This window comes from Uranotaenia lowii, chromosome 2, assembly GCF_029784155.1.
Source record: "Uranotaenia lowii strain MFRU-FL chromosome 2, ASM2978415v1, whole genome shotgun sequence".
NCBI lineage: Eukaryota > Metazoa > Arthropoda > Insecta > Diptera > Culicidae > Uranotaenia > Uranotaenia lowii.
Genome location: NC_073692.1, coordinates 169,356,363 through 169,383,986, shown reverse-complemented (window position 1 = coordinate 169,383,986; position 27,624 = coordinate 169,356,363). Strand labels below are relative to the sequence as shown.

The 27,624-nt window shown below is 35.3% G+C and overlaps 1 protein-coding gene across 1 annotated transcript in view; it reads right to left on the bottom strand.

Annotated features, from left to right (window-relative positions):
- LOC129747543 (uncharacterized) overlaps positions 1–25,644 on the bottom strand; it is a 101,201-nt gene extending 75,557 nt beyond the window's left edge. Inside the window, exons 1-3 of the mRNA XM_055741817.1 lie at positions 25,242–25,644; positions 24,612–24,888; positions 24,516–24,549 (exon numbers count right to left, since the gene is read on the bottom strand). Of these exons, the coding sequence (XP_055597792.1) occupies positions 24,516–24,549; positions 24,612–24,888; positions 25,242–25,297 (367 nt within the window). The 5' untranslated portion in view covers positions 25,298–25,644. The remainder of the gene's footprint in view (positions 1–24,515; positions 24,550–24,611; positions 24,889–25,241) is intronic.
- Positions 25,645–27,624: the final 1,980 nt, after the last annotated feature.

Here is a 27,624-nt window from a genome sequence, read left to right as displayed (position 1 = left end):
GTCATAAAATAAAAATTGAAATTGTTATTCAAAACTTCAACATCGATTTTCTCGAAACACATCAAGTGGTTGATACGACCTAAACAAAACAAACTCTAGAATTCATGCTATTTTCAGCCTACTACGATTGGCGCGTTATAACGAGCGCATGGGCCGTGAAAGAACATACCCATAAAAAGCAAACCTTTGCGAGTTCAATAAGATTTTTTAGCATAAAATCATAGTTTAGATTCTCCTCTATCGATGTGTCAGAAAATATTGTCTTATTCGTTTTTCTCTGCTTGGTGACACCTTATTGAAAGTGTTTAAAAATTTAGATCAAAATGATGAAAAACCTAAATTGTGAAATTATCACGACACAGGGGCATTTTAAGGAAAAATTCATACTTGCCATGACCAATCACAGCATTTAGAACAAATTGGTAATATTTTGCAGGCTTCAAATGTTTCAGATTCTTAAAAACAAAGGTGGCGCGTATTAGCCACATGGGGCGTTATATGAACTTTTCCCCTACTAGAATGAAATAAGCATATTATTAAATCAAAATTACCTTCCAATAATCCAGACCATTCTTTCGATAGTGACCGACTTGTTTGGGAACAAAACAAAACTATATGAAAAACCAAAGGGAATTTTTTTTGGGGTAGTCAGTTCCAGCAACGAACTTTGGTTTTGGTGCATTGACAACACCCCAAAATTAAGAAAGCAAGCTGAACTTGATTTTGCTGCCTTGGCAAAGTCATTTTTGGGTTGTTTTGATTCTGAGTGCATAGAAGTTATTCAGAGTTGTATTTCTTTTCACTCTCTCTTTATTTGATGTGGATTTTGTCTCTTTTTATCACTGGGATATTTTGCACCAACGATGCCACATTTTCATCGGTATTATCAGTGTATCTCTTTCTGTTATATTGAGACTTTTATGGGTGAGAATAAGATACACTGATAATACCGATCAAAATGTGGCATCGATGTTTTGCACTGATATAAATCATTCAGCTGTTGTTATTTGTAATACCAGATGTTTATTTAAATTCAATATTATTATTTCTCATTCATCTTCACTACATATTTTTCCTTTTTAGGGTTCAAGTAGAAGTTTTGGCTTGAAAAAATCTGGTTGCTATTTTCTGGTTGCTATTTTCTGAAAAAATAATTAAAAAAAATTAAACTTAACGAATATTTATTGGTTTGCATAATACCGCAAAACGGGGTAACATTGATCACCGGGGTAGCTTTGAACAACATAAAAATTTTCCACATAATCATCAATTACTTAGACTTAAGTTAAAATATCTTAAAATTTTTGTCTACGTTTAAAAACCTACATGTTGAGTTGTAAATTGGAAAAAAAACTTGATTTGTTTTTGAAAATTTCAAATGTAAGTAAAACTGTTATTTCGAAATTTCTATTTTTCTTTTTTTTTATAGATATCTATTTTTCGAAGGCTCGCAAACAAACAACCTTCCTGATGAAATTAAAGCGATTAGAAGCAGTAGGTTGATTTATGTGACAGTTAAACTTTTTTCCTTAGTAAATAAATGGTTTTGTCGTAGTTTTTGTTGTATTTCGAAGTAATTTTTTTATTTTTTTTAAAATAGGGACGTTTTCCAAGGGTAAGCCAGTCTTGGACAAAAGGCTAGAAACCCTATCAAATGGAAAAGTTCAAAAGAAAAAAAAATTAAGGGGAACAGTCAGAGTGCCTAAACATTAGAATGAAAGCAAAATTTCGTTTTTTGGTTGCTTAAATTCTATAAGTAATGTTGAAAAATTTTGCCCCATAATTTATGCAGCATCATTGTCCACCTTTCGATTTTAATTGTTGTTGGGCTTTAACACACAAACTGCCCTAGTTTATCAAAAACTGCATATGCAAATATAATGAAGTTGTTTTGTTTATTGTTTATTGTTTATTGTTTATTGTTTATTGTTTATTGTTTATTGTTTATTGTTTATTGTTTATTGTTTATTGTTTATTGTTTATTGTTTATTGTTTATTGTTTATTGTTTATTGTTTATTGTTTATTGTTTATTGTTTATTGTTTATTGTTTATTGTTTATTGTTTATTGTTTATTGTTTATTGTTTATTGTTTATTGTTTATTGTTTATTGTTTATTGTTTATTGTTTATTGTTTATTGTTTATTGTTTATTGTTTATTGTTTATTGTTTATTGTTTATTGTTTATTGTTTATTGTTTATTGTTTATTGTTTATTGTTTATTGTTTATTGTTTATTGTTTATTGTTTATTGTTTATTGTTTATTGTTTATTGTTTATTGTTTATTGTTTATTGTTTATTGTTTATTGTTTATTGTTTATTGTTTATTGTTTATTGTTTATTGTTTATTGTTTATTGTTTATTGTTTATTGTTTATTGTTTATTGTTTATTGTTTATTGTTTATTGTTTATTGTTTATTGTTTATTGTTTATTGTTTATTGTTTATTGTTTATTGTTTATTGTTTATTGTTTATTGTTTATTGTTTATTGTTTATTGTTTATTGTTTATTGTTTATTGTTTATTGTTTATTGTTTATTGTTTATTGTTTATTGTTTATTGTTTATTGTTTATTGTTTATTGTTTATTGTTTATTGTTTATTGTTTATTGTTTATTGTTTATTGTTTATTGTTTATTGTTTATTGTTTATTGTTTATTGTTTATTGTTTATTGTTTATTGTTTATTGTTTATTGTTTATTGTTTATTGTTTATTGTTTATTGTTTATTGTTTATTGTTTATTGTTTATTGTTTATTGTTTATTGTTTATTGTTTATTGTTTATTGTTTATTGTTTATTGTTTATTGTTTATTGTTTATTGTTTATTGTTTATTGTTTATTGTTTATTGTTTATTGTTTATTGTTTATTGTTTATTGTTTATTGTTTATTGTTTATTGTTTATTGTTTATTGTTTATTGTTTATTGTTTATTGTTTATTGTTTATTGTTTATTGTTTATTGTTTATTGTTTATTGTTTATTGTTTATTGTTTATTGTTTATTGTTTATTGTTTATTGTTTATTGTTTATTGTTTATTGTTTATTGTTTATTGTTTATTGTTTATTGTTTATTGTTTATTGTTTATTGTTTATTGTTTATTGTTTATTGTTTATTGTTTATTGTTTATTGTTTATTGTTTATTGTTTATTGTTTATTGTTTATTGTTTATTGTTTATTGTTTATTGTTTATTGTTTATTGTTTATTGTTTATTGTTTATTGTTTATTGTTTATTGTTTATTGTTTATTGTTTATTGTTTATTGTTTATTGTTTATTGTTTATTGTTTATTGTTTATTGTTTATTGTTTATTGTTTATTGTTTATTGTTTATTGTTTATTGTTTATTGTTTATTGTTTATTGTTTATTGTTTATTGTTTATTGTTTATTGTTTATTGTTTATTGTTTATTGTTTATTGTTTATTGTTTACTAGCTGACCCGGTGTGCTTTGCTACACCTTTCAAAATCGAATGATATTTTCAGAAATTATTCAAATTTTTATTGTTTTATTGGCATTATTTTAAATCAAATTATAACATTATTTATAAGCAACCGCTATAAAATGAGAGCTAAATCTGGAGTTTCGAATTGCAACACAAAGATAACTTAAACAAATATTCTAAATCTTGCTCTATAAATTTGTCTTAAAGATCTGATAGTTTGAATCTGTCTGGAGGGTCTCAAATTAATCGTACGCAAACAATCTAACTTATAAAATATGGTTGTTTTTTCTTGATATGTTCTGGATTAATGCTGAAAATTTGATAAGAAGGCCCCTCCCCTGTCCTTACCTTCACCCCCTGCTGAATGGAGGTCGTTATTTTTAATAATCATAACTAATTTTTTCGTTCCCAAAAATCCTCTTTTATCAAACATAGTTCCATTGGTTGGTAAGTTTATAACAGCTTTACAACAAAATTTATATGGAGCCTCCTCCTTTCTTCCTCTCTCTACACTGTAAAGCGTAAGGGTCTATAACAATCGTAGAAACATATCTCGTAACCAAGTACCTTTCCATGCCATATTTGTTTCCATTTGTTGGCTTCGTTAGCATAAATTGAGAACTTATGCTAACAAAATTGTATTGGGCTCTCCTCCCTCCTCCTAAGTATGTACCTACTCACTGAAAGGAGGATGGTGTGTCAGATAATCATAGAATCATAGAATGATTTTCCATGTTAAGTTTTGTCCATTTCTCGGATTTTGTAGAAAAAAAAAGTTAAATGTTCGTACTCAAATACTTTTTGATGCCAAATTTGGTTTCATTTGCTCGATAAATTCTCGAGTTATGCAAAAAAATCATATGGAAGCTCCCCATTCCCTCTTTATATCTTTTCACTGAAAAAAGGTGGGGCTTCAATTTATGATAGAAACATTTCTCGTATCTAAATACCCTCATATGCCAAATATGGCTCAATTTGCTCGATCAACTCTCCAGTTATACTGAAAATTGTAAGGGAGACCTTTCCTCTCCCTTTTTATCCACCTCTTTGAAGGAGTGAGGGATACCAAATATTCATAGAAGCATTTCTCGTACCCAAATATCGTTCCATGGCAAATTTGGCTCCGTTTGCTGTTGTAGTTTTTGAGTTATGCTGTTAAAATTGTATGAAACTCCCCTCCCTCTTTCCTTTCTCCCCGCTGGAAGAAGGAAGGGGTCTCAAACAATCATTAGAACATGCCACGTTCCCAAATACCCGCCCATGCCAAATTTGGTTCCATTTGCTTAATAAGTTTTTGAGTTGTGTAAAAAATTATAAAAAAGGCCCCTCCCCCCTTTATTTCTCCTTACTGGAAAGAAGGATGGGTCTCAAATAATCATAGAAATATTTTTCGTATCCAAATACCCTCCCATGCCAAATTTGGTTCCATTTGCTTTATTAGTTTTTGAGTTATGTAAAAAAAATTAAAGAAGCCCCCTCCCCCTTTCTACTGGAAAGAGGGAAGGGTCTCAAATAATCATTGAATTATTTTTCGTATCCAAATACCTTCCCGTGCCAAATTTGGTTCCAATATCTTGATTGTTTTTCGAGTTATATGAAAAATTGTAAGGTAGCCCCCCTCCCCCCTTCCTATCACCCCACTGAGAGGAGGGAGGGGCACCTTATATTCATAGAAATATTCCTCATACCCAAATACCACCCCATGCCAATTTTGATACCATTTGCGTGATGGTTGCTCGAGTTATGCAAAAAATTGACTTTTGTTTGAGAGGCCCCTCCCTCCCTTATTGAGAGAGGGAGGGGTCTCAAACCATAATAGGAACCTTCCCCTGCCTCCAATGCCCCCACCTGCCAAGTTTCACGCAAATCGGTTCAGTAGTTTCCGAGTCTATAGGGAACAGACAGACAGACAGACAGACAGACAGACAGACAGACAGACAGACAGACAGAAATTCATTTTTATATATATAGATTGTTTATTGTTTATTGTTTATTGTTTATTGTTTATTGTTTATTGTTTATTGTTTATTGTTTATTGTTTATTGTTTATTGTTTATTGTTTATTGTTTATTGTTTATTGTTTATTGTTTATTGTTTATTGTTTATTGTTTATTGTTTATTGTTTATTGTTTATTGTTTATTGTTTATTGTTTATTGTTTATTGTTTATTGTTTATTGTTTATTGTTTATTGTTTATTGTTTATTGTTTATTGTTTATTGTTTATTGTTTATTGTTTATTGTTTATTGTTTATTGTTTATTGTTTATTGTTTATTGTTTATTGTTTATTGTTTATTGTTTATTGTTTATTGTTTATTGTTTATTGTTTATTGTTTATTGTTTATTGTTTATTGTTTATTGTTTATTGTTTATTGTTTATTGTTTATTGTTTATTGTTTATTGTTTATTGTTTATTGTTTATTGTTTATTGTTTATTGTTTATTGTTTATTGTTTATTGTTTATTGTTTATTGTTTATTGTTTATTGTTTATTGTTTATTGTTTATTGTTTATTGTTTATTGTTTATTGTTTATTGTTTATTGTTTATTGTTTATTGTTTATTGTTTATTGTTTATTGTTTATTGTTTATTGTTTATTGTTTATTGTTTATTGTTTATTGTTTATTGTTTATTGTTTATTGTTTATTGTTTATTGTTTATTGTTTATTGTTTATTGTTTATTGTTTATTGTTTATTGTTTATTGTTTATTGTTTATTGTTTATTGTTTATTGTTTATTGTTTATTGTTTATTGTTTATTGTTTATTGTTTATTGTTTATTGTTTATTGTTTATTGTTTATTGTTTATTGTTTATTGTTTATTGTTTATTGTTTATTGTTTATTGTTTATTGTTTATTGTTTATTGTTTATTGTTTATTGTTTATTGTTTATTGTTTATTGTTTATTGTTTATTGTTTATTGTTTATTGTTTATTGTTTATTGTTTATTGTTTATTGTTTATTGTTTATTGTTTATTGTTTATTGTTTATTGTTTATTGTTTATTGTTTATTGTTTATTGTTTATTGTTTATTGTTTATTGTTTATTGTTTATTGTTTATTGTTTATTGTTTATTGTTTATTGTTTATTGTTTATTGTTTATTGTTTATTGTTTATTGTTTATTGTTTATTGTTTATTGTTTATTGTTTATTGTTTATTGTTTATTGTTTATTGTTTATTGTTTATTGTTTATTGTTTATTGTTTATTGTTTATTGTTTATTGTTTATTGTTTATTGTTTATTGTTTATTGTTTATTGTTTATTGTTTATTGTTTATTGTTTATTGTTTATTGTTTATTGTTTATTGTTTATTGTTTATTGTTTATTGTTTATTGTTTATTGTTTATTGTTTATTGTTTATTGTTTATTGTTTATTGTTTATTGTTTATTGTTTATTGTTTATTGTTTATTGTTTATTGTTTATTGTTTATTGTTTATTGTTTATTGTTTATTGTTTATTGTTTATTGTTTATTGTTTATTGTTTATTGTTTATTGTTTATTGTTTATTGTTTATTGTTTATTGTTTATTGTTTATTGTTTATTGTTTATTGTTTATTGTTTATTGTTTATTGTTTATTGTTTATTGTTTATTGTTTATTGTTTATTGTTTATTGTTTATTGTTTATTGTTTATTGTTTATTGTTTATTGTTTATTGTTTATTGTTTATTGTTTATTGTTTATTGTTTATTGTTTATAAAAAACCATCTGACGTAAATGTCTTAATGGTTAACTTAATCTAGGTCTATCTTGACATACATTCAAAGTTTTCTTATTAATTAGTTCTTAATTGGTCACTTATACTGGATTTAATCAAACGTTTAAAAGTTGCAGTTGAGACATTAAAGTCAAAGAGAGCATAATCGCGTAAGAAGCTTACTTTTGCAGAACGCAGGGGGTCATTGCTACCATAGCGCGTATTTCTTGATTCCAGTGATAGCCAGTCACGATTTCGCAGGGTTCTTTCTGGAGCATAAATATGACAGCGCGAAAGTATCCAAGAGCAATCGATTTCGTTTTTGAGAATTTTCGCCACAAACAGTGATTGTCTAATATCATGGCGATTCGACAGCGTATGGAGGCCAAGCAAAGCGCAGCGTTGTGCATAAGGTGGCAGAATTCGAGGATTATCCCACGGTAGATCACGCAGAGCATAACGTACGAATTTTCGTTGAACCGTTCCAAAACGCGCCACCCATGTAGTTTCGAATGGCCACCACACCAGATTTGCAGATTCTAATATTGAACGAACCAGGCAGCAATACAGAGCTCGTAGACAAACAGGATCTGTAAATTCTTTACTCAGACGTATGACAAACCCCAGCATTCGATTGGCCTTTTCAAGTGCAGCAGAGTAGTGTTCCTTGAATGTCATATGACTATCCAAAACAACGCCAAGGTCCTTTATTTGATTTACACGATGTAGAAGTTCGCCCTGGATATAATAGTCGAACAAAAATGGAAGTTTCTTGCGTCCAAATGTTATGATACAGCACTTAGAAACGCTTAAGGCAAGTAGGTTGACAGCACACCAGTTCACTACTGTATCGAGGAATTGCTGTAGTATCTGACAATCTGCCAAACTGTTAACGTTCAGAAAAATTTTCAAATCATCCGCGTACATAAGTACTCCGCATCCAATAAGCAGCATATTAATATCATTGCAGAACAGGGTGAACAATAAAGGGCCCAAATTACTTCCTTGTGGTACTCCTGAAGTCGGAATGAAATCTGAAGATTCAGATGTTCCGATTTTAACAGCAAGACGACGATTTGTTAAATAGCTTCTGATCCACGCACAAAATCTCTCAGATAATCCCAGGTGTTCTAGCTTTAAAAGTAAAATTAAGTGATTAACTGAGTCAAAGGCCGCAGTGATGTCCGTGTAAATTGCGTCGACTTGTTTGCCACAATCCATGTTAGATATGCAAAATGATGTGAACACTGCCAGATTAGATGTTACCGAACGTTTCGGAAAAAAACCGTGTTGATTGTCCGAAAACCAGTTCCTGCAGGCTGAAAACATAACATCGTTGACAATCCTCTCTATGACCTTCGAGCAGGCAGCTAGTGATGTGACACCACGATAATTGCGAACCTCTTGCTTATCACCCTTTTTGAAGACTGGGCTCATGAAAGATCTTTTCCAGGTGGCAGGGAACCGATGTTGTTGTAAGGACTGATTAAAAATATATGTCAGGGGCTTAACAAGTATAGTGCAACACTTTTTCAACACGCACGCAGGTGTTCCATCCTGCCCGGCTGAGGTAGAGTACTTTAAGTTTTTGATAGCCTCGAAAACCATATCCTCTCTAACAGCAAACACGTCGAGATTCAACACATCGGTAGGCAATCGTGTCACGGCTGCGCTAATTTGTTCTTCTGTTGGCGATTGACTTGAAAATATACTGGAGAAATGCTTTGCAAAAAGGTTACATTTGTCAGCAGATGATTTTGCAACTCTGTTATCTAAATGTACCTCCGCAGGTAGGCCAGATTCCTTACTTTTGGATTTAACAAAATTCCAAAACTTTTTAGGGTTCCGACGAAGCTCACTTTGAGTCCGATTGTATCCTTAATGATCAAGAAAACTCGTTAAATCCGTCAGAATAGAGACTGATCAATGTTCCCTCAAAGCATCAAATTCTAAACAAAGATGAAATCGATTTCGAAATCAAACTTTAATTATTATAATAATTTATTTGAGACCTTTTAACGACCCCGGTCATTCGGGTCTACTAAATCAAATTTAAAGAAATCCAATAAATTTCTGCAACCATGTTTTACGTTCATAAGAGCCCAGTACTGGTTTTAAAATATAAAACATGACACATTCCTTATAGCAGAAAAAAAATAATCGAGATATATTGAATAAAGTTCCGTATCCGAAACCTGATTGCTTTGAAAAAAGTTACTACGACGTGTTATCCGATTCACACGATGTTTCTGTCGACCAATGGAAAAATAAAATTGTTTAAAATCATATAAATTACTCTTATTCTGCACCTACCAACTCAAACAAACCTCTGTTGTTTCTCTTCCAAACAACAATAAAACGATCAATCCCGACATTGTTGGCGTTTGCTGTGCATAATTTCACTTTAATTTAAAGTGACGAGCAAATGAATACTGGCTTAAGTGACCGGTCAAGTGAATTTCAAGTGGGCATCGAAAACATTCAGTGCCGCTTAAAACTCAAGTGATGAGTAAGTGAATATTGACTCGGTCACTTAAAACTTAAGTGGGAGGCAAGTGAAATGTACATGTGCCACTTGAAATGAAGAAATTCACTGAGTTTTCTCTTTCAAGTGAATCTTCAAGTGTTTTAAAGTGTGATTTTAGGTTCAGTGTATGAATTTGACATATGAGCAACAATATCTCATCAAACTACTTAATTTCTTCATGAACAAATTTTAATTATAGGTTCAAGGCTGAATTTGAATTTAAAAAAAAAAACAGGCTTCTCATTCAAAAAAAAAAAAAAGGGTTCCACTTCCATCTGTACCGTTGAGCCGTCAACACGTACGCCGGAGCATCGTATCGTTGCTGTGTACCTGCAGGAACATTTTACATTATTTATTTTTTCCTTACCTGTATTTCAATCAGCACTTTTCAGTGCTAAAATTATTTTCATTTTCTTTTATTCATATTTTCTCTTTTCTTTCCAGCATGGGGAAGTCTTCGGCCGGCTCAAGGGCCGGAAGAAAACGGATTGCTGAACCTAATCCAGGGCCATCTGCCAAAAAAGTTGAAATTTCCAATTCATTCGATGTCCTTCATAACATCGGTGATGAGGAAATATTCATATTTAATTCTGATAAGAGTACTAAGAAACCTTCTTCTTCTTCTTATACTCTTAAAAACGAAAAGATTCCACCAATTACGGTCACGATTCCTGACTTCAATGCCTTTCGAAAAGAAATCGTCACTTCCGTCAAGGATGTGAAGATTTCTTTTCAGATCGGTCGAAGGGGAACTGCTCGTATATTGGCGGAATCTTTTAATGATTTTCAAAAAATTTTAAATTATTTGAATAATAAAAAACACCAATTTTTTACGTACGACACTAGAGGTGATCGTCCTTTTAAAGTTGTACTTCGTGGTCTCACCGGCGATCAGACACCGGATGAGATCACAAATGAATTAAATTCTTTGTTAGGTTTTTCTCCAATTCAAGTAATTCAAATGAGGAAAAGAACCAACACGACTAATACCAGTAGTGTTGGTTTTGCTCCTGAACTTTATTTGATCCATTTTAAAAAGGATCAGGTTAATAATTTGAAAATTTTGGAAAAGGCTCGTCTTATGTTTCATTGTCGAGTAAAATTTGAACCTTTTCGTAAATCCCATACCAATTTTTTACAAAATATTACGCAATGTCGTCGTTGTCAAGCTTTTTGTCATGGCACTAAAAATTGTAGAATGAATGCCAGATGCATGTTTTGCGGCTCATTCGATCATGAAAAATCTAAATGCCTTTTTGGTGGTGATAAGCCAAAAACAGAATTTTTTAAGTGTGCGAATTGCGCAGGTAATCATTCCTCGAATTCTCTAGATTGTCCCGTTAGGGCAAAAATTGTTGCTTCTAGGAAAAACCCCAAAGTTTCCAGAAAAGTTTCTTCTCCTCCTTCCTCTTTTTCGTCTACACACGTCAGACCGGCAAACAACCTGCCTGTTCGCAGTCAGCCTCGGCCTACATTGGAATCACGGCTGGGTAATACCCGAAGTGATTTTAATGTTACCTGGGCTGATTCTGCGCCACAGACTCGTTGTTTATCGTTCTCAGAGGTGGTTGAAAATGGGTTGCCCTCTTCAGGTTTAACTAATAAAAATGGGAAAAACCAAGTCTCAACGTTCATGCGAAGGCTTGGGAAAATCCCCGAAATTCAAATACTTTTTCTTCTCCTTCCTCTTCTGATTCTAACAATTTTGTTGATTTGGGTGAGATTACTGAGGAAAAATTAAAATTTTTGCATCAAAATTTAATGGAAATGATGCAACTTATGTTGAAAGCAAATTCAATGTTTGAAGCTTTCCAAACTTCTTTTAATTATGCTAACAAAATTATTATGACTTTACGATTCCCTCATGGATCCAAATAGATGTTTAAATATTATGAATTGGAACGCTAGATCTTTGCTGGCTAACCAAGACGAGTTCTTTTTATTTTTGAAAACTCAAAACATACATATTGCTGCCATCACTGAAACTTTTTTAAAGCCAGACAATAACTTGAAAAGCAATGCTTTCTTTAAAATTTTACGAAATGATCGACTTGATCGACAAGATGGGGGTGTAGCTATTGTCATCAATAGTCGTCTCAAATTTAGACTTCTTCCTTCTTTCAATACAAAAGTCTTAGAATCAATTGGAATTGAATTAGAAACTTCTATGGGGAAAATTATAATTGTTGCTGCATATTTGCCTTTTCAATGTAGCGGTGAACAGAAAAATTTTTTGAAGGGAGATTTACAAAAACTCACCAGAAACAAATCTAAATTTTTTATTATTGGTGACTTTAATGCAAAACACCGATCTTGGAATAATATTTCATCAAATTCAAATGGGAATATTTTGTTTAATGACTGCTCTGCAGGTTATTACACTGTTGAATATCCTAATGGGCATACTTGTTTTTCTTCAATTAAAAATCCCTCCACAATTGATTTGGTTCTAACGGATTTAGGCGAGCATTGTAGTCAATTAGTTACTCATGCGGACCTCGATTCAGACCACCTTCCAGTAACATTTTCTTTATCCCAAAGTCCCATTGAAAACCCTTTAAAATCAACTTTTAATTTTCAAAAGGCTAACTGGGAGCGATATATGAATTTTATTGAACGTAATTTAGATGTAAACGTTCCATTGAATTCAATAGAAGATATTGATTTGGCTGTAGAAAATTTGACAACTTCAATAGTCAATGCTAGAGCCGCTTCAATACCTAAAGTTAAACATAAATTTAATCAACCTTTAATTGATGATGATCTTCAGTTTTTGATACGACTGAAAAACATTCGTCGACGCCAATTTCAACGAACTAGGGATCCTTATTTGAAATTAATTTATTGCGACCTTCAAAAAGAGATCAAACGTCGTTTAAATTTCATTCGTAATGAAAATTTTGCTAAAGCAGTAGAGGACATAAAACCCTACTCAAAGCCATTTTGGAAATTAACTAAAATTCTAAAAAAGCAACAGAAGCCAATTCCTACTTTGAAAGATGGGGATAAACTTCTTTTAACTAATTCAGAAAAAGCTCAAAAATTAGCCCAACAATTTGAGTCTGCTCATGATTTTAATTTAAACGTTGTAAGTCCAATTGATGCTCAAATTTCCCTAGAATTTGATGATATTCTTTCTAAGCAAATTGTGTTTGAAAGTTCTTGTGAGACAAATATTGATGAACTTAAATTGATTTTCAAAAAATTTAAAAATATGAAAGCCCCGGGGGAAGATGGGATTTTCTATATTCTTATTAAAAAGTTGCCTGAAAGCACTTTAAATTTTTTAGTTAAAATCTTCAATAAATGTTTTCACCTGGCTTATTTTCCCAATAAATGGAAAAATGCCAAAGTAACTCCAATTTTGAAACCTGGAAAAAGTGCTTCAGACCCTTCAAGTTATCGACCAATTAGTTTGCTTCCATCTTTAAGTAAACTATTTGAGAGAGTTATTTTGAATAGAATGATGATTCACATTAATCAGAATTCTATTTTCCCTGATGAACAATTTGGTTTTCGTCATGGACATTCTACTACACATCAACTTTTGAGTGTAACTAATATGATTAACGCTAGCAAATCTGAGGGTTATTCAACTGGTGTTGCTCTTCTTGATATTGAAAAAGCTTTTGACAGTGTTTGGCACAAAGGTTTGGTAGCTAAATTAGCTCGATTTGATTTTCCTGTATATCTCACCAAAATTATTCAAAATTATTTGACTAGCCGAACTTTGCAAGTAAGCTATCAAAATTCATGCTCTGAAAGGATACCCATTAGAGCTGGTGTCCCTCAGGGTAGTATACTTGGGCCTATTTTATACAATATTTTTACTTCTGATCTTCCTGATGTCCCAGAAGGAAAAGGTAGAAGATTATTTGCTGACGATACTTTGCTTTCAGCCAAAGGTCGAAATTTACGGGTGGTACGCAGTAGATTGCAACAAAATTTAAATTCCTTTTTGAATTACTTGAAAATGTGGAAAATTTCTCCTAACGCTTCCAAAACTCAACTTATTTTATTTCCCCATAAGCCAAGAGCAAATTTTTTAAAACCTAATGAAAATCATTCCATAACTTTTAATGGGGTTTCTTTAGAATGGTCTGATCACGTGAAGTACTTGGGACTCACACTTGATCGGAATCTTTCTTTTAAGAATCACATTGAAGATATTCAATCTAAGTGTAATAAATATACTAAATCTCTTTATTCTCTCATCAACAGGAAATCCAGGTTGTGTCTGCGAAATAAGATGTTAATCTACAAACAGGTATTCCGACCAGCGATAATGTATGCAGTTTCGATTTGGTCTAGCTGCTGCGCGACGAGGAAGAAAGCCATCCAGAGGATTCAGAACAAGGTTCTGAAAATGATTTTGCGGCTTCCACCTTGGCACAGCACCGAAGATCTTCATCGGATTGCGGGCATTGAATCTATCGAAGAGATGGCCAACAAAATCATCTCCAACTTCAGAGGCAAATCGATGCAGTCTTCCATCGCAGAGATTCGTTCTTTCTATAATTAGTTTTAATTTAGGATAGTTTTAGTTTTTAGTAGTAAGTTTAAAATATTTTTTGACATTACAGGATGTTCTCCTACATAAAAATACTTGATTGCACTCAGCAAAATTAATTCAAATAAATAAATTATAGTGAATAATAAACTATAGGGCTCTGGACAGTTCATCATTGAACTGAACACCTAATTTAATGTAATAATGTAATATTAATGTAATGATGAATTGGTACAAATAAAGACATATTTAAAAAAAAAAAAAAAAAGGGTTAGTTGCCCTACTTTGGCCCCTTAAAGCGGTGGTTTTAAAATAATCACGTTTTTTCCATAAATGGACGGGAGGTTTCTATCTTTAGAAACATTTATTTATAGTTTATGATCTTATGTGCAAGTTACAATAAAAATATTCAACATAGGTTTCACCGTTATTGAAAGATTTGCAAAAATAAGGATGATCAAAACTTCCAACTTTGAACCTACTGCTCCTATTTTGACACTGAACTGGTACCTTTCATTGGACCTAGAACTAAAATTGCTATGAAAAGTATGATTTTTAAAAAAATAAATAAACAAATTAATTAGGAATGTAATAAAATATTTTCGTTAAAAAAAAGTGTAACAGCTTTTGAACGAATCTCTGCTATTCATATTTTGAACAATTTCATTTCCCGTCAGCTCTATCAGCTGAGCAACAGCTAAAACTTTTTGTGTTTATTTATTTGTAGTTCATTTGCGCAAAGCTGATAAAAAATGTTAGAAATGTTTAATATGCGATCTGAATCATGTCCCAAATTGGCATCTTTGTTAATTTGTTGGTATTGAAACAAAGTTTTGGCGATGTCAGGTCTAAAAATGGAACATCAAAATAGAAAGTCTCCTAATAATGGAGGAATTTTAGAACTAAAGTAAGCTCTAGGTCCAAGGTAGGAGCACTCACCCTATTAATGTTTTAATCAACCAAACACTATTTTTCAGTTTTATGTCGTAGATGACAGTACGAATAATTCTCAACAAAAAGTGAGGTATAAAACATGTTAGGCGGTATTTATTTATCAAGTTGCTGAAACCTCATTGATCCACTAATCAAGTTGAAATAAAAATGAAAAACGAGGCGACATTTAAAAATCAATTTTGCAGGCTTACCCAAAAAGGGAAGTCGTCCATAAAATCCAAAATGCATTTGACAAAAAAAACCTCTCCCCCCGATAATCGACTGATTGTTCTCTATAGTGCAGCAAAGAAAAATATTACTAAAAGAAAAATGATCGCACAAACATGGAGAATCTCCGAACCGGCGAGATGACAAACAAAAAATCGCAACCGGTTTATTCGACCTTGATAGAAACGCAGAATCAAAACATTCGAAGCTGGTTCAGCAAAGCCGGTTTGTATTGCTAGTGGATCTTTTTATGTTTTTTTTTAACTTATTAATATATCTTGTCGAATATTCTTCATTGTGTGCTCTCCACCCACATATATTATGTTTTAGGGAATTTGAATTCAAATCGATTCAACCATAATCGATCAAAAGTCATCAAGACCACTGTAAAAAAATTAATATTCATCGCTTTGGACACTTCCACACAGGTTGGCGCCTTGCGGTTACTAATCCTTCAAACTTCAAGATGAAGGTGGCTGCATCAGCATAATCTTTTTTCATGACCAGAGCAGGGAAAAAAGTATCAGCATCATAAAACTGCTAACCCTGAACCAGTTTGATGTGATAAACCTTTTCTTTTAGGCTTGGGTTGGCTAAGTTCATGTTTGCGTTTGTAAGTTCTTATCATCGTACGTTATTGTAAAGGTACATCATGTGGTTAAAAATAAAATTTAAGAACATTTAAAATTAATTAACAACACAATTTGTCAAATAAAAGATGGAATTTCAATACGACATTGGTAAGATTATGATAAGTGAGATAAAACACCTGTTCATTGCACATGGAAAGGCGTTGAAAATTGTATTTTCATTTTCAACGTATTCCTGGATGTGAGCAACATAAATTCAGGCGCTATGTTGAAGTTCTCAGAATAAACAAATTCACAGAAAGGCGTCAGTATCATTCAATCACTCCTTGCATGCATGTGCAAGTAGTTTTTGAACGATTTTCACGGTACGGCATTGAAATTCATGGGAATTGGCTAGTTTATAAAGCATTATCTATTTTAGCAAATGAGTTCTGAGCATTTAAAAGCATAAAAGCAGGAAAATATCACGGGAATTTACTTAGTCTAGCCAAAAAGTTTTAATACAGCCCGGATGTTTCCTGAAAAAAAAAAACAGTTTTACTCCTTCAGGATGTTTGGCGTAAAATGTTCTCTGTGCTTGGCTGCTGCACTGCAGGAAAAGTGTAATCATCCCCTCGTGAATCAAGTGTATAACATCCCCTATTTCGACATCAAAAATCAAACAAAAATCCTTCAACTTTCAACTGCTGTGTTTGCCATGGGTTGTTATCCGAGTGGTTTGTCGGCTTTTCAATGAAATGAAAAAGAAAAAAGTGAAAGGACGATCATTACGACGATGATTGCAGCTATTATGATGAATGGCAAAGAAATTAGGCACCTTTCTGCGGTGACAGTTTCGCCTATTCTTAGCCTGCCTGGCCACCGGCCGATTGCGAAGATGTCTCTTCTTTTCGGTGGGGAAGACAGGTTTTTTATACACTTTTCAAGGGGAAGTGCGCTTCGAAAGAGAAATACCGCAATTATGTCCTTTTCACGTAATTGTTGGTTGTGTTCCGGGGGGAAATGTTAGTGAGCGATAGAATTGTTTTGCTGCTGTTGGGGGCGATTTGAAAGTTTGATAGCTAACAACAGGGGAGTCTTGACAATAGAAAACAAGGACTATCTGATCTGCTCGTGACGACTTAATTTTCTCAGCGATGTGAAGATTCGACTTTTCTTAAATTTCCTCAATTTAAGTCATAATCAGACACAACTTACTGATTCAGTGTTCCGAATCCTAACGAAGAACTTATATAAAGAGTCTACATTCAGGATTTCGAACAGAAGCTCATATCTAAAACAAAAATTTATAAAAATAGTAAAATGAAGAATGAAGATATCATTACCATTTAAATACCTCATCTAACGAATAAGGTCTCACGTACTCAGCTAGCATCTTTCTTGTGAATTTCGGTTTATAAAATTTAGTCAACTCATTTAAAAAATTTAAATTAAATATGAAGAATAAAAATACAAGTTTTTTACCATTAAAGAAGGATGTTTTTTCAACAAACTGTAACCGTCGTTACAAACGCCTCAGATGTTTTTTAATTTGTTTCATTTTAATTATTTGTCAAACTGTTGTTTTTCGTCTTGTTTTTAAAATATAGTTAGGATTAGGGATAAAAATAATTATATAGTAGTTAGGTTTAACAAAAAAACATAATTGTTAGTTTTAAGTTGGGCGTGTGGTTTCATCAGCAGCAAGGCTGCAACCAACATCGTCTTCAAGGTCGACATTGCATGTGGGTTGCATGCAATCTGCAAGAACTCGCCCAAACGAGTTAGATGGAATGAGGAAGAAGAATCTGGAGCGGAAACCCAAGAAGAAGAGTCGTTGACTCAGCCTCCTATTTCTTCCGGCGTTCGTGCGAGTCAGACGTGATTTTGTCCAACTCTATGTATGTGGAGTTGTGAGTTTTGGAACCCACAATCGTCAATTGTTGTGTGAAGTTCTCGTGTTTTGCTGTCACCGTTTAATCACCGTCGCACGATTCGGCCTAGCTTACCTGGTGTAAGCTACGTCTAACCGTAATAGGACGTTCGGCCTCTGGTTCAAGGTAAACCATAAACGTAAAGGAGGCCCATCTCTCGGGACTCGGGACAAGTTTCTCGGGTCTCTAATCATAAAGGAGAGCCCTTCTCAGCGCGACCAATACGGTCTTGCCGTGGTCCGCTGATCGAGCCAAAGAAGGAAGACGCCGTTAAACCCTCACCTGTTTGTCAAAGCCAGACAAGCACCATCCAAAACAGCACAAGGAATATCTCGAGAGGTGGATTTCCCAACCAATCCCCGCCGACATATTGGGAACCATTTGGTAAGCGGAAATCCCCGAAGGAAGGTCGACCAGCAGTGAGCGCTCACCACCGTAGTAAGCATCGCAGCATCGGTACGTACCGCATCCAGCCAACTACAGCCCAACCTACACCCTACACACACACTACACAGTAACGTTAAATAAAAGCCAAAAATCAAAATCGAAAAATCAAAGGTTTAAAGTAGTTTTTCTCCATTTAATAAATAAGAATTCTTTCCGTACTTAGATTTGCTTTTGTTCTTTCTTTGTTTCGAAAAACCCACAGTTTGTCTTGTAAATTTTGTCCGCGTTCCCCTCCGATTACCCAGCCGTAGGCCGACCCTGAGACCTAGTCAAAGGAGTCTTCTACGACTGAGCTCATCTTATCCGGGAGTAGCTGGCATAATAAGTCTCACTTGGCACCCAGCGTTAAAGTCGTTCGGTAATCGGAGGATCGATTAGAGTTTTAAAAAATCTGTGGTTTTTTTTAACAGGGCGGTGGGTGAGTACACATTCAGTTACCTGATTGTGTAGTTACCTCACACGACTCCTCCTGACAATCAGAGTTGGAAAATCGGTAGAGAAGAAATTTTGGAAATTGTCTTTCTGGGGAAAACTTTGCTAAAAAGAATGGTATAGATTCCACGTATTATTTTCTGATTCGGAACAAAGTTTAAAATTAAACAGTACACTATAAGTGGGCCAACACTAAACACCTACACTAACAGAAAAGGTCCTGAAAAAGAAAAAAATAAAACACTACACCTGAACCCACAAAACCCACATAACAGCACGATTTATTGAAAATTTGCACCTATTTATTGCTATTTTAATTTGTTTTAATTGTCGTATTTATTTAATTTATTTTAATGTTTCTAGCCTTAATCAAATTTTAATTGTCCTTAATTTATAAAAAGAGTGAGTCCAATAATTATTTCTAAGTTTTATCAAATATTTTATTAGCTTTTTTAAATTATTTCTCTGTGATATTTCTGTAAAATGTCGGAGTTTACGCTACAATATCGCTCGTTAAACGTGAACCATCTACTAGATGATGAATTAGAGCATGAGCTCACTATTCGCGCGGTTAAGTTTACAAGTGGTGAATCGCGCGATGTGAAACGCAGGAAACTGCGAAATGCGATGAAACAACAACGCGAAACAAACCATTTCGAGCTTCTACCGGTAGAAGAAAACGCGCGCGAATCAGAGTTCAATCTGATTGATGAAAAGATAGCGAAAATTCGCGATATGCTAGACAATCGTCGTGCGCGGAAGTCTATGCTGGCCGAACTAAAAACGCGTCTCATTCATTTGTATTTCCGGTTAATCAGATTGAAACTTGTGTTCAATACGCAGAATCTAGAGGCCATTCCGTTGATGTTGCTCAATGACCACTTCTCTTTCCTTTCCAATGATCCGTCCTTAGCTGCGGAAACCTCGCGAAGAACGCTGGAATATATTGAGCAGTTGAGAGATTTTGATATAGGAAGTGATGAGTCTAGGAATGAGGAGGAAGAAGAGGAAAAAGAGGAGTCGGATGAAGAAGAGATAGCTAATTTTGAGAAAGACAGGCGTATTACATTCAGGAATAGGTCGGAGGAAATTGATTCGAGTACTCCTAAAAGAACACTGGAAAATAAACAAGAACTAAGTAGAGATTTTTCATTATCCGATGTTGCTGAGCTCATTTCAGAGAAATTGGCAGAATTTAAAATGGAAATTTTTGAAACTCAAGATAGGGATAAGAAACTGAACCAATTAAAAAAGAAACCAATTAACCGTGAAATTGGTAAAGCAGATCGGGGTTTGAAATCTAATAAGAAGTTTACTCCCACGCATTCTGATAGCAGCGAGAATGAAAGCATTTATGCTGCTAAAACTTTGAAGCGCAGACCGAGACCAGTAACTGACTGGAAACTGCGCTATGACGGTAGGGATGAAGGCAGACATTTAAACCGATTCATTACCGAAATTGAATTCTTGTCAGAGGCAGAGGGGATTAGTAAAGAAACGTTGTTTCACGAATCCATTCATCTCTTTGCTGGAGATGCTAGGTCTTGGTTCATAGAAGGGAAGAAAAATAGGCAATTTAGAAGCTGGAATGAACTCGTGGCCGAGCTGAAGTTGGAGTTCCAACCTCCAGAAATGGACTTCAACTATGAACAGCAAGCAGTGAACAGGCGTCAGAAAAGGGGTGAAAAATTTCAGGATTTTTACAACGCGTTGATGGAGATTTTCGGAAGGATGGCCGATCCCCCAACGGAAGAAAGGATCTTCCAAATCATGTTCCGGAACCTTCGAGCGGATTACAAAAATTCGTTAGTCGTGAAGGGGGTTAGGACATTGCATTCGCTCAGGGTTTGGGGTAGAAAACTCGATTCGGTGAACTGGTTCATGTACAAGAACATGGATCAAGCTCCCAGGCAAGGTCAGCTGCACGAAATCTCACAGTATCCCTCTCAAAAACAGCAGACATCTAACGGAAGGGATTGGAAAGGTAGCGGCTACCAAAAGAGCGCCGATTGGAGGAATTCGGGTCGGTCTGATTTCAAAGTTCAAAATTATGATCAGAGAGGTCAGACCAGATCCAAGTTCCAGGACCAAAGGCGCCCGGAGCCGAGATCTTACCATTCTCAACCTAACGCTCAGGAAGGTAATAGCAGGACATCATTGGAAGCTAGAATAGCAAATTATCGGGTACCGGATCGAAACGTTTGTTTCAATTGCAGGGAGAAGAACCACCACCATGATGCTTGCTTAATGGAAAAAGAAAAGTTCTGCACAAAATGTGGCCTCCATGATTTCTCCCGTGACTCTTGTCCATTCTGTGAAAAAAACGATCGCACGTCGGCGTAAGAGGTCGCCGAACGTTCTCTAAAAATCCTCAAACCATTTTCGTTCCCTATCAGGCAGAAATAGAAGAGCTCATTATTCGCGTAGAAGGTGACAACCGCCCGTTTGCGAGGGTGGACGTGATGGGAGTTCAGGTTGTTGGGTTGTTAGATTGTGGGGCACAAATGACGGTTTTAGGTGTTGGAAGTAGGAAGCTGCTTGATGACCTAAAGCTGAAACAGTACCCCACGAACATTAAACTTTCCACAGCCGGTGGAACTGCCCTGAACGTTACAGGAATCGTTGATCTGCCTATGATGTTCAACGGTGAAACCAAATTGATATCCACAGTTGTAGCGCCGAACCTTAGTCGTCGTTTAGTTCTAGGAATGAATTTTTGGAAGTCGTTTGGAATAGAACCGTCGGTTAGTAGGATAGAGGAGATCGCGTACGAAGAAAATGAAGAACCGGAAGTAGAGAAAAAAGAATTATTGTCACCAATTGAAAAGCATAGATTAGAGGAAGTGAAGAAAAAGTTTAAAGTGTACAAAGAAGGAGAAAGGCTTGATGCAACACCGCTCATGACCCATTCGATTGAGTTCACCGAGGAATTCAAGGACGCGCCACCAATTCGGATGAATCCTTACCCGTGGTCGCCTGAGGTTCAAAAAGCAGTTGATGAGGAATTGAATAAGTGGATCGATGCGGGGGTGGTCGAACAATCGCACAGTGATTGGGCTATGTTAATAGTTCCGGTTGTGAAAAAGGAAGAAAGCTCGGACTCGAAGGAAGGGAAACTTAAGGTTAGGATGTGTATCGACGCAAGAAAGTTAAATGCTAGGACCCGGAGGGATGCCTACCCACTTCCACATCAGGACCGTATCCTTAGCAGGTTGGGTCCAGCCAAGTATTTGAGCACTATTGACCTTTCCAAGGCATTTTGGCAAATACCGTTGGATCCAAGCTCGCGAAAGTACACGGCCTTCCGGGTGTTTGGGAGAGGGTTGTTCCAGTTTACCAGGCTTGGAATGGGATTAGTTAACAGTGCCGCCGTGTTATCGCGTCTCATGGATCAGGTGTTAGGGTATGGTGAACTGGAACCAAATGTGTTTGTTTACCTGGACGACATCGTCATTGTAAGCAACACATTTGAGGAGCACCTCCGGAGTTTAGAGGAAGTAGCCAGACGACTCAAAGCTGCCAACCTTTCCATCAATTTGGAGAAATCCAAATTTGCTGTTTCAGAACTTCCATACCTGGGTTTCATCTTATCTGAAAAGGGATTCCGTCCTAATCCAGATAAGATCGAGGCTATCATAAACTTTGAGCGACCCACGTCGGTCAGATCGTTGAGACGGTTTTTGGGAATGGTTAACTATTATCGACGCTTTATTGATAATTTCAGTGAAAAGACTGCGCCACTGACGGATTTACTAAAGGGCAAACCTAAGGTAATTTAGTGGAATGCGGATGCGGACCAAGCCTTCTCGGTCCTCAAAGAAAAATTAATAACAGCGCCGATACTAGCAAACCCAGATTTCCAGAAACCTTTCACGATCCAGACCGACGCGAGCGACACTGCTTTGGCTGGGGTTCTGACTCAGCAAAATGATGGAAAGGAGCATGTTGTCGCTTACTTTTCACGGAAATTGACCATGACCCAAAGGTCATGGAAAGCCGCTGAAAAGGAAGGGGCAGCAGCTATGGAAGCTATTGAGAAGTTCCGGCCATATGTAGAAGGAACACGATTCACACTCATAACGGACTCGTCAGCTCTTTCCTTCATTATGAACAGCAAATGGAAACCGTCTTCCAAACTTAGTCGCTGGAGCATGCTTCTACAGCAGTATGACATGGTTATACGGCACAGAAAAGGATCCGAAAACGTGGTTCCGGATGCCATTTCTAGGGCTGTAGAAAGCATCGACACGACTAAGCAGGAATGGTATCCAAAGCTGTTCAATGATGTTGGAAAGAACCCCGAAAATTTCCCGGATTTCAAAATAGAGGACAACAAGTTGTATAAGTTCGTCGCTTCCCCCATGGACACTATGGACTACAGGTACGAGTGGAAATTGTGCGTGCCAGCAGAGCTGAGACTGGAGTTGCTGAAAAGGGAGCATGACGAAGCGTTACACCCAGGATTCGAAAAAACGGTTTCAAAATTGAAGATACGATACTATTGGCCACAAATGGCAGCCCAAACCCGGAAGTATGTTCGAGCGTGCAGTATGTGCAAACAAATTAAACCGTCAAATCTGCCTACCGTACCGCCGATGGGAAACCAAAGGTTGAGCAGCAAACCTTTCCAAGTCCTTGCCATCGACTTTATTCAAAATTTGCCCCGCAGCCGGAATGGGAATGCCCATTTGCTGGTCTTGATGGATTTATTCTCCAAATGGACCATTCTCGTTCCGGTTAGGAAGATCGAGAGTAAACAGGTGTGCAAAATTGTAGAGGATTGCTGGCTCCGACGCTTTGGGACACCTGAGGTGTTGATAAGTGATAACGCCACAACGTTTACAGGCAAGGAATTTGGCAAGCTGTTAGAGCGTCGAGGAATCCGCCACTGGCCGAATGCAAGGCACCACAGTCAGGCTAATCCGGTGGAACGGGTAAACCGAACCATCAACGCCTGTCTGAGGTCATACATGCAGGATGACCAGCGGTTGTGGGATTCCAAGATTGCTGAAGTTGAGGAATATCTCAACACAACCCATCACGCTTCAACTGGTATGTCACCTTATCGGATTCTTTACGGACACGAGAAGATTCTTAAAGGTGAAGAACACAAATTAGAAAGGGACGAAAGGGAATATACCGTTGAACAACGTGATGCGTTGCGTCGTGATATGAATCAAAAGATGTACAATATTGTGGAGCAGAATCTCAAGAAAAGTCATGAAAAACATGTGAAGACTTACAACTTGCGTCACAAGAAATTCGGTCCGTCTTATCAAGTGGGTCAGAGGGTGTACAAACGGAATTTCCGTCAGTCGTCAGCGGCTGACGGTTATAACGCGAAGTACGGTCCCTTATTCATCCCTTGTGTAGTCGTGGCAAAAAGGGGGACGAGTTCGTATGAGCTGGCAGACCAGTCCGGTAGAAATCTAGGAGTCTTCTCTGCAGCTGACCTTCGTCCTGATGATCAAAGCTCGTAATATCAACTACAGCAAAACAAAATGCAAAAAGAAACCGATCGAAGCCCCACCCTGAATTTCCCATTTCATGAACCAGGCCATTCAGAAAATGTCCAATTGATTCCAATGATATTCAATTGTAATTGAAAACTAAATAAATCATGAATGGTAAAAAAAAAAATTTTTTTGATCGAAGCCCCACCCTGAAGTTCTAATTTTGTGAAACTGACCATTAATTAAATGTCCAATTGAATCAAAGTGTTCAATTGTAGTAAAGTTATAAAAACAAAAAAATCAAGAAAGAATCGAATGTTGCGAAAAGTCTCAACCATAAAACTACTCACCGCTTTTGCTGCTGTTGGTAATCTTGGATTTACCCTAAAAATAAAAAGAAAAATAATTATAATCAAGACCAACAATAAACAGAAGTGGTTAATTACAAACACACGCATGATCCAGTGTTTGATGCGTGGTGAGATGTCATCGATGCACCAGGGAAGTTCGCGTGAGATAGAATGCCATTCTCTCCATATACGCGTGAGGCGTGAGATGGAGCCCGTGTAGTACGCCTCGGGAAGGATGAATATGAGGCGTGAGTGTTGCTTAGGAATAAGGGTGAGATGGTGATCGCCTTGGACACTTCTCATCTTCTTTGCATTTCCCAGTCCTGTTGCATCTAGAGAATGCAAGCAATGGTTGCCGTCGCGAATTGGAATGCTGAAATGAAAAAGAAGAATAAGAAATCAAGAAGAAACAAATAATTGGTTAAAAGTGAAAATTTAATCATTTTTGAAAATAAATTTCGGAAAATAGATCAGTTAGGATTAGATTAGATAGATTAAATAATATTGGATAGAATAGTTAAGAAAAGCAAAGTGATAATAGGATAAAATAAATTAGATAGTCTAGAATAGGTTGAAAGAAAGAAAAATGAAAATTCTTCTGTATTGGCGCCATGCAGAAGAGAAAGTGCTAGCACTGATTGGTTTGAGTAAAGAATGAAGAAAGTAGAGTGGTCATGTAAGATTATCAAATCCTGAAAAAAAAACATGAAATCAGCCGGGCATTACACGGCTGGACACGCGTTCGGGAAGCCATCTTGCCGCTTGCTTTCAATATCGTTCATCACTACCAGGACGGCCGCCTGGACGAACGATGCTGGAACTGACCGGAATCAGTCCAACAATTATCGTTCTCATTATCGTGCATGATATTCCAGCTATTAGCTGAGTTCCATCTGTGATCACTACCGTACCGTTCTTTTAGCCCGTTGTACCGTTAAAAATCGTATCGTCCCGACCGCGTTGTTTTCGTCCGTGTTGTTCGACCGCGTGTTTAAAAACAACTGACTCAACCTTGTCACATCATACCAACATGATGAAATGATTAATGGATGAACTCACTTAACGTTTAAATGTCAGGTGCTCGTGCTGTTATACAGAAACACTAACATGTTATAATCACCAGTGAATATTATGGCAGATTACATTTTAGGGTAATCTGATCAATAGTTGTCGCCGATTTTAAAGTGTTGTTTCGTTTCTCAAAATAATAAATGGTTTTTCTACTGCTTCATGATTACGGGGGGGGATAGAGAGCAATTTTCAGGTGGTTTTCTTTGCCAATTTGAATTCTTTGTAGGATAAATAATCATGCGAATGGGCTTCTACTGATTATTTACCGTGGAGGGAGGATAGTGTAACCGTCGTTACAAACGCCTCAGATGTTTTTTAATTTGTTTCATTTTAATTATTTGTCAAACTGTTGTTTTTCGTCTTGTTTTTAAAATATAGTTAGGATTAGGGATAAAAATAATTATATAGTAGTTAGGTTTAACAAAAAAACATAATTGTTAGTTTTAAGTTGGGCGTGTGGTTTCATCAGCAGCAAGGCTGCAACCAACATCGTCTTCAAGGTCGACATTGCATGTGGGTTGCATGCAATCTGCAAGAACTCGCCCAAACGAGTTAGATGGAATGAGGAAGAAGAATCTGGAGCGGAAACCCAAGAAGAAGAGTCGTTGACTCAGCCTCCTATTTCTTCCGGCGTTCGTGCGAGTCAGACGTGATTTTGTCCAACTCTATGTATGTGGAGTTGTGAGTTTTGGAACCCACAATCGTCAATTGTTGTGTGAAGTTCTCGTGTTTTGCTGTCACCGTTTAATCACCGTCGCACGATTCGGCCTAGCTTACCTGGTGTAAGCTACGTCTAACCGTAATAGGACGTTCGGCCTCTGGTTCAAGGTAAACCATAAACGTAAAGGAGGCCCATCTCTCGGGACTCGGGACAAGTTTCTCGGGTCTCTAATCATAAAGGAGAGCCCTTCTCAGCGCGACCAATACGGTCTTGCCGTGGTCCGCTGATCGAGCCAAAGAAGGAAGACGCCGTTAAACCCTCACCTGTTTGTCAAAGCCAGACAAGCACCATCCAAAACAGCACAAGGAATATCTCGAGAGGTGGATTTCCCAACCAATCCCCGCCGACATATTGGGAACCATTTGGTAAGCGGAAATCCCCGAAGGAAGGTCGACCAGCAGTGAGCGCTCACCACCGTAGTAAGCATCGCAGCATCGGTACGTACCGCATCCAGCCAACTACAGCCCAACCTACACCCTACACACACACTACACAGTAACGTTAAATAAAAGCCAAAAATCAAAATCGAAAAATCAAAGGTTTAAAGTAGTTTTTCTCCATTTAATAAATAAGAATTCTTTCCGTACTTAGATTTGCTTTTGTTCTTTCTTTGTTTCGAAAAACCCACAGTTTGTCTTGTAAATTTTGTCCGCGTTCCCCTCCGATTACCCAGCCGTAGGCCGACCCTGAGACCTAGTCAAAGGAGTCTTCTACGACTGAGCTCATCTTATCCGGGAGTAGCTGGCATAATAAGTCTCAAAACACATCTAACCATTATAAAAACTTATTTATAGAATTCAATTGATAACTTAAGGGAGAACCATTTTGATGCTTATGTTTTAATGATTGATTTGGTAGATTTTAGCATCCTGTACCCGAATCTTTTGTCAAATTTGAACTATCACATTTAGTTTTGGTGATATGGAGCTTTAAAGTGTGTCAGTTTTTAGTGAAATCAATCATTGATAACTGCTTAACTGACAAACCTACATTTCAGAAAAATGCCGTAAATAACTTTACCTAGTATTCTATAGTACTTTATTCTGGTTTCCTTATCCTATACCAACACTTTTGATGTAGAAATGTTTTTCGAACTATCACTCAATTTCTAAAATATTTTTATAATTCTGTTACCAATCTGGAGTAAAATGCAAAATATGCAAATCAAAGAAACACCTTGTAAATCTCATTTGCATATGATTGTTTTGCATCACGCGTTTGTCAAAATTGAAATTTCTTTCAACCAAACATTTTTTTTATGATTTCAACTTTTACAGTTTTTAGTAGTATTGTTTAACCCCTGAATGCATGCAGCAC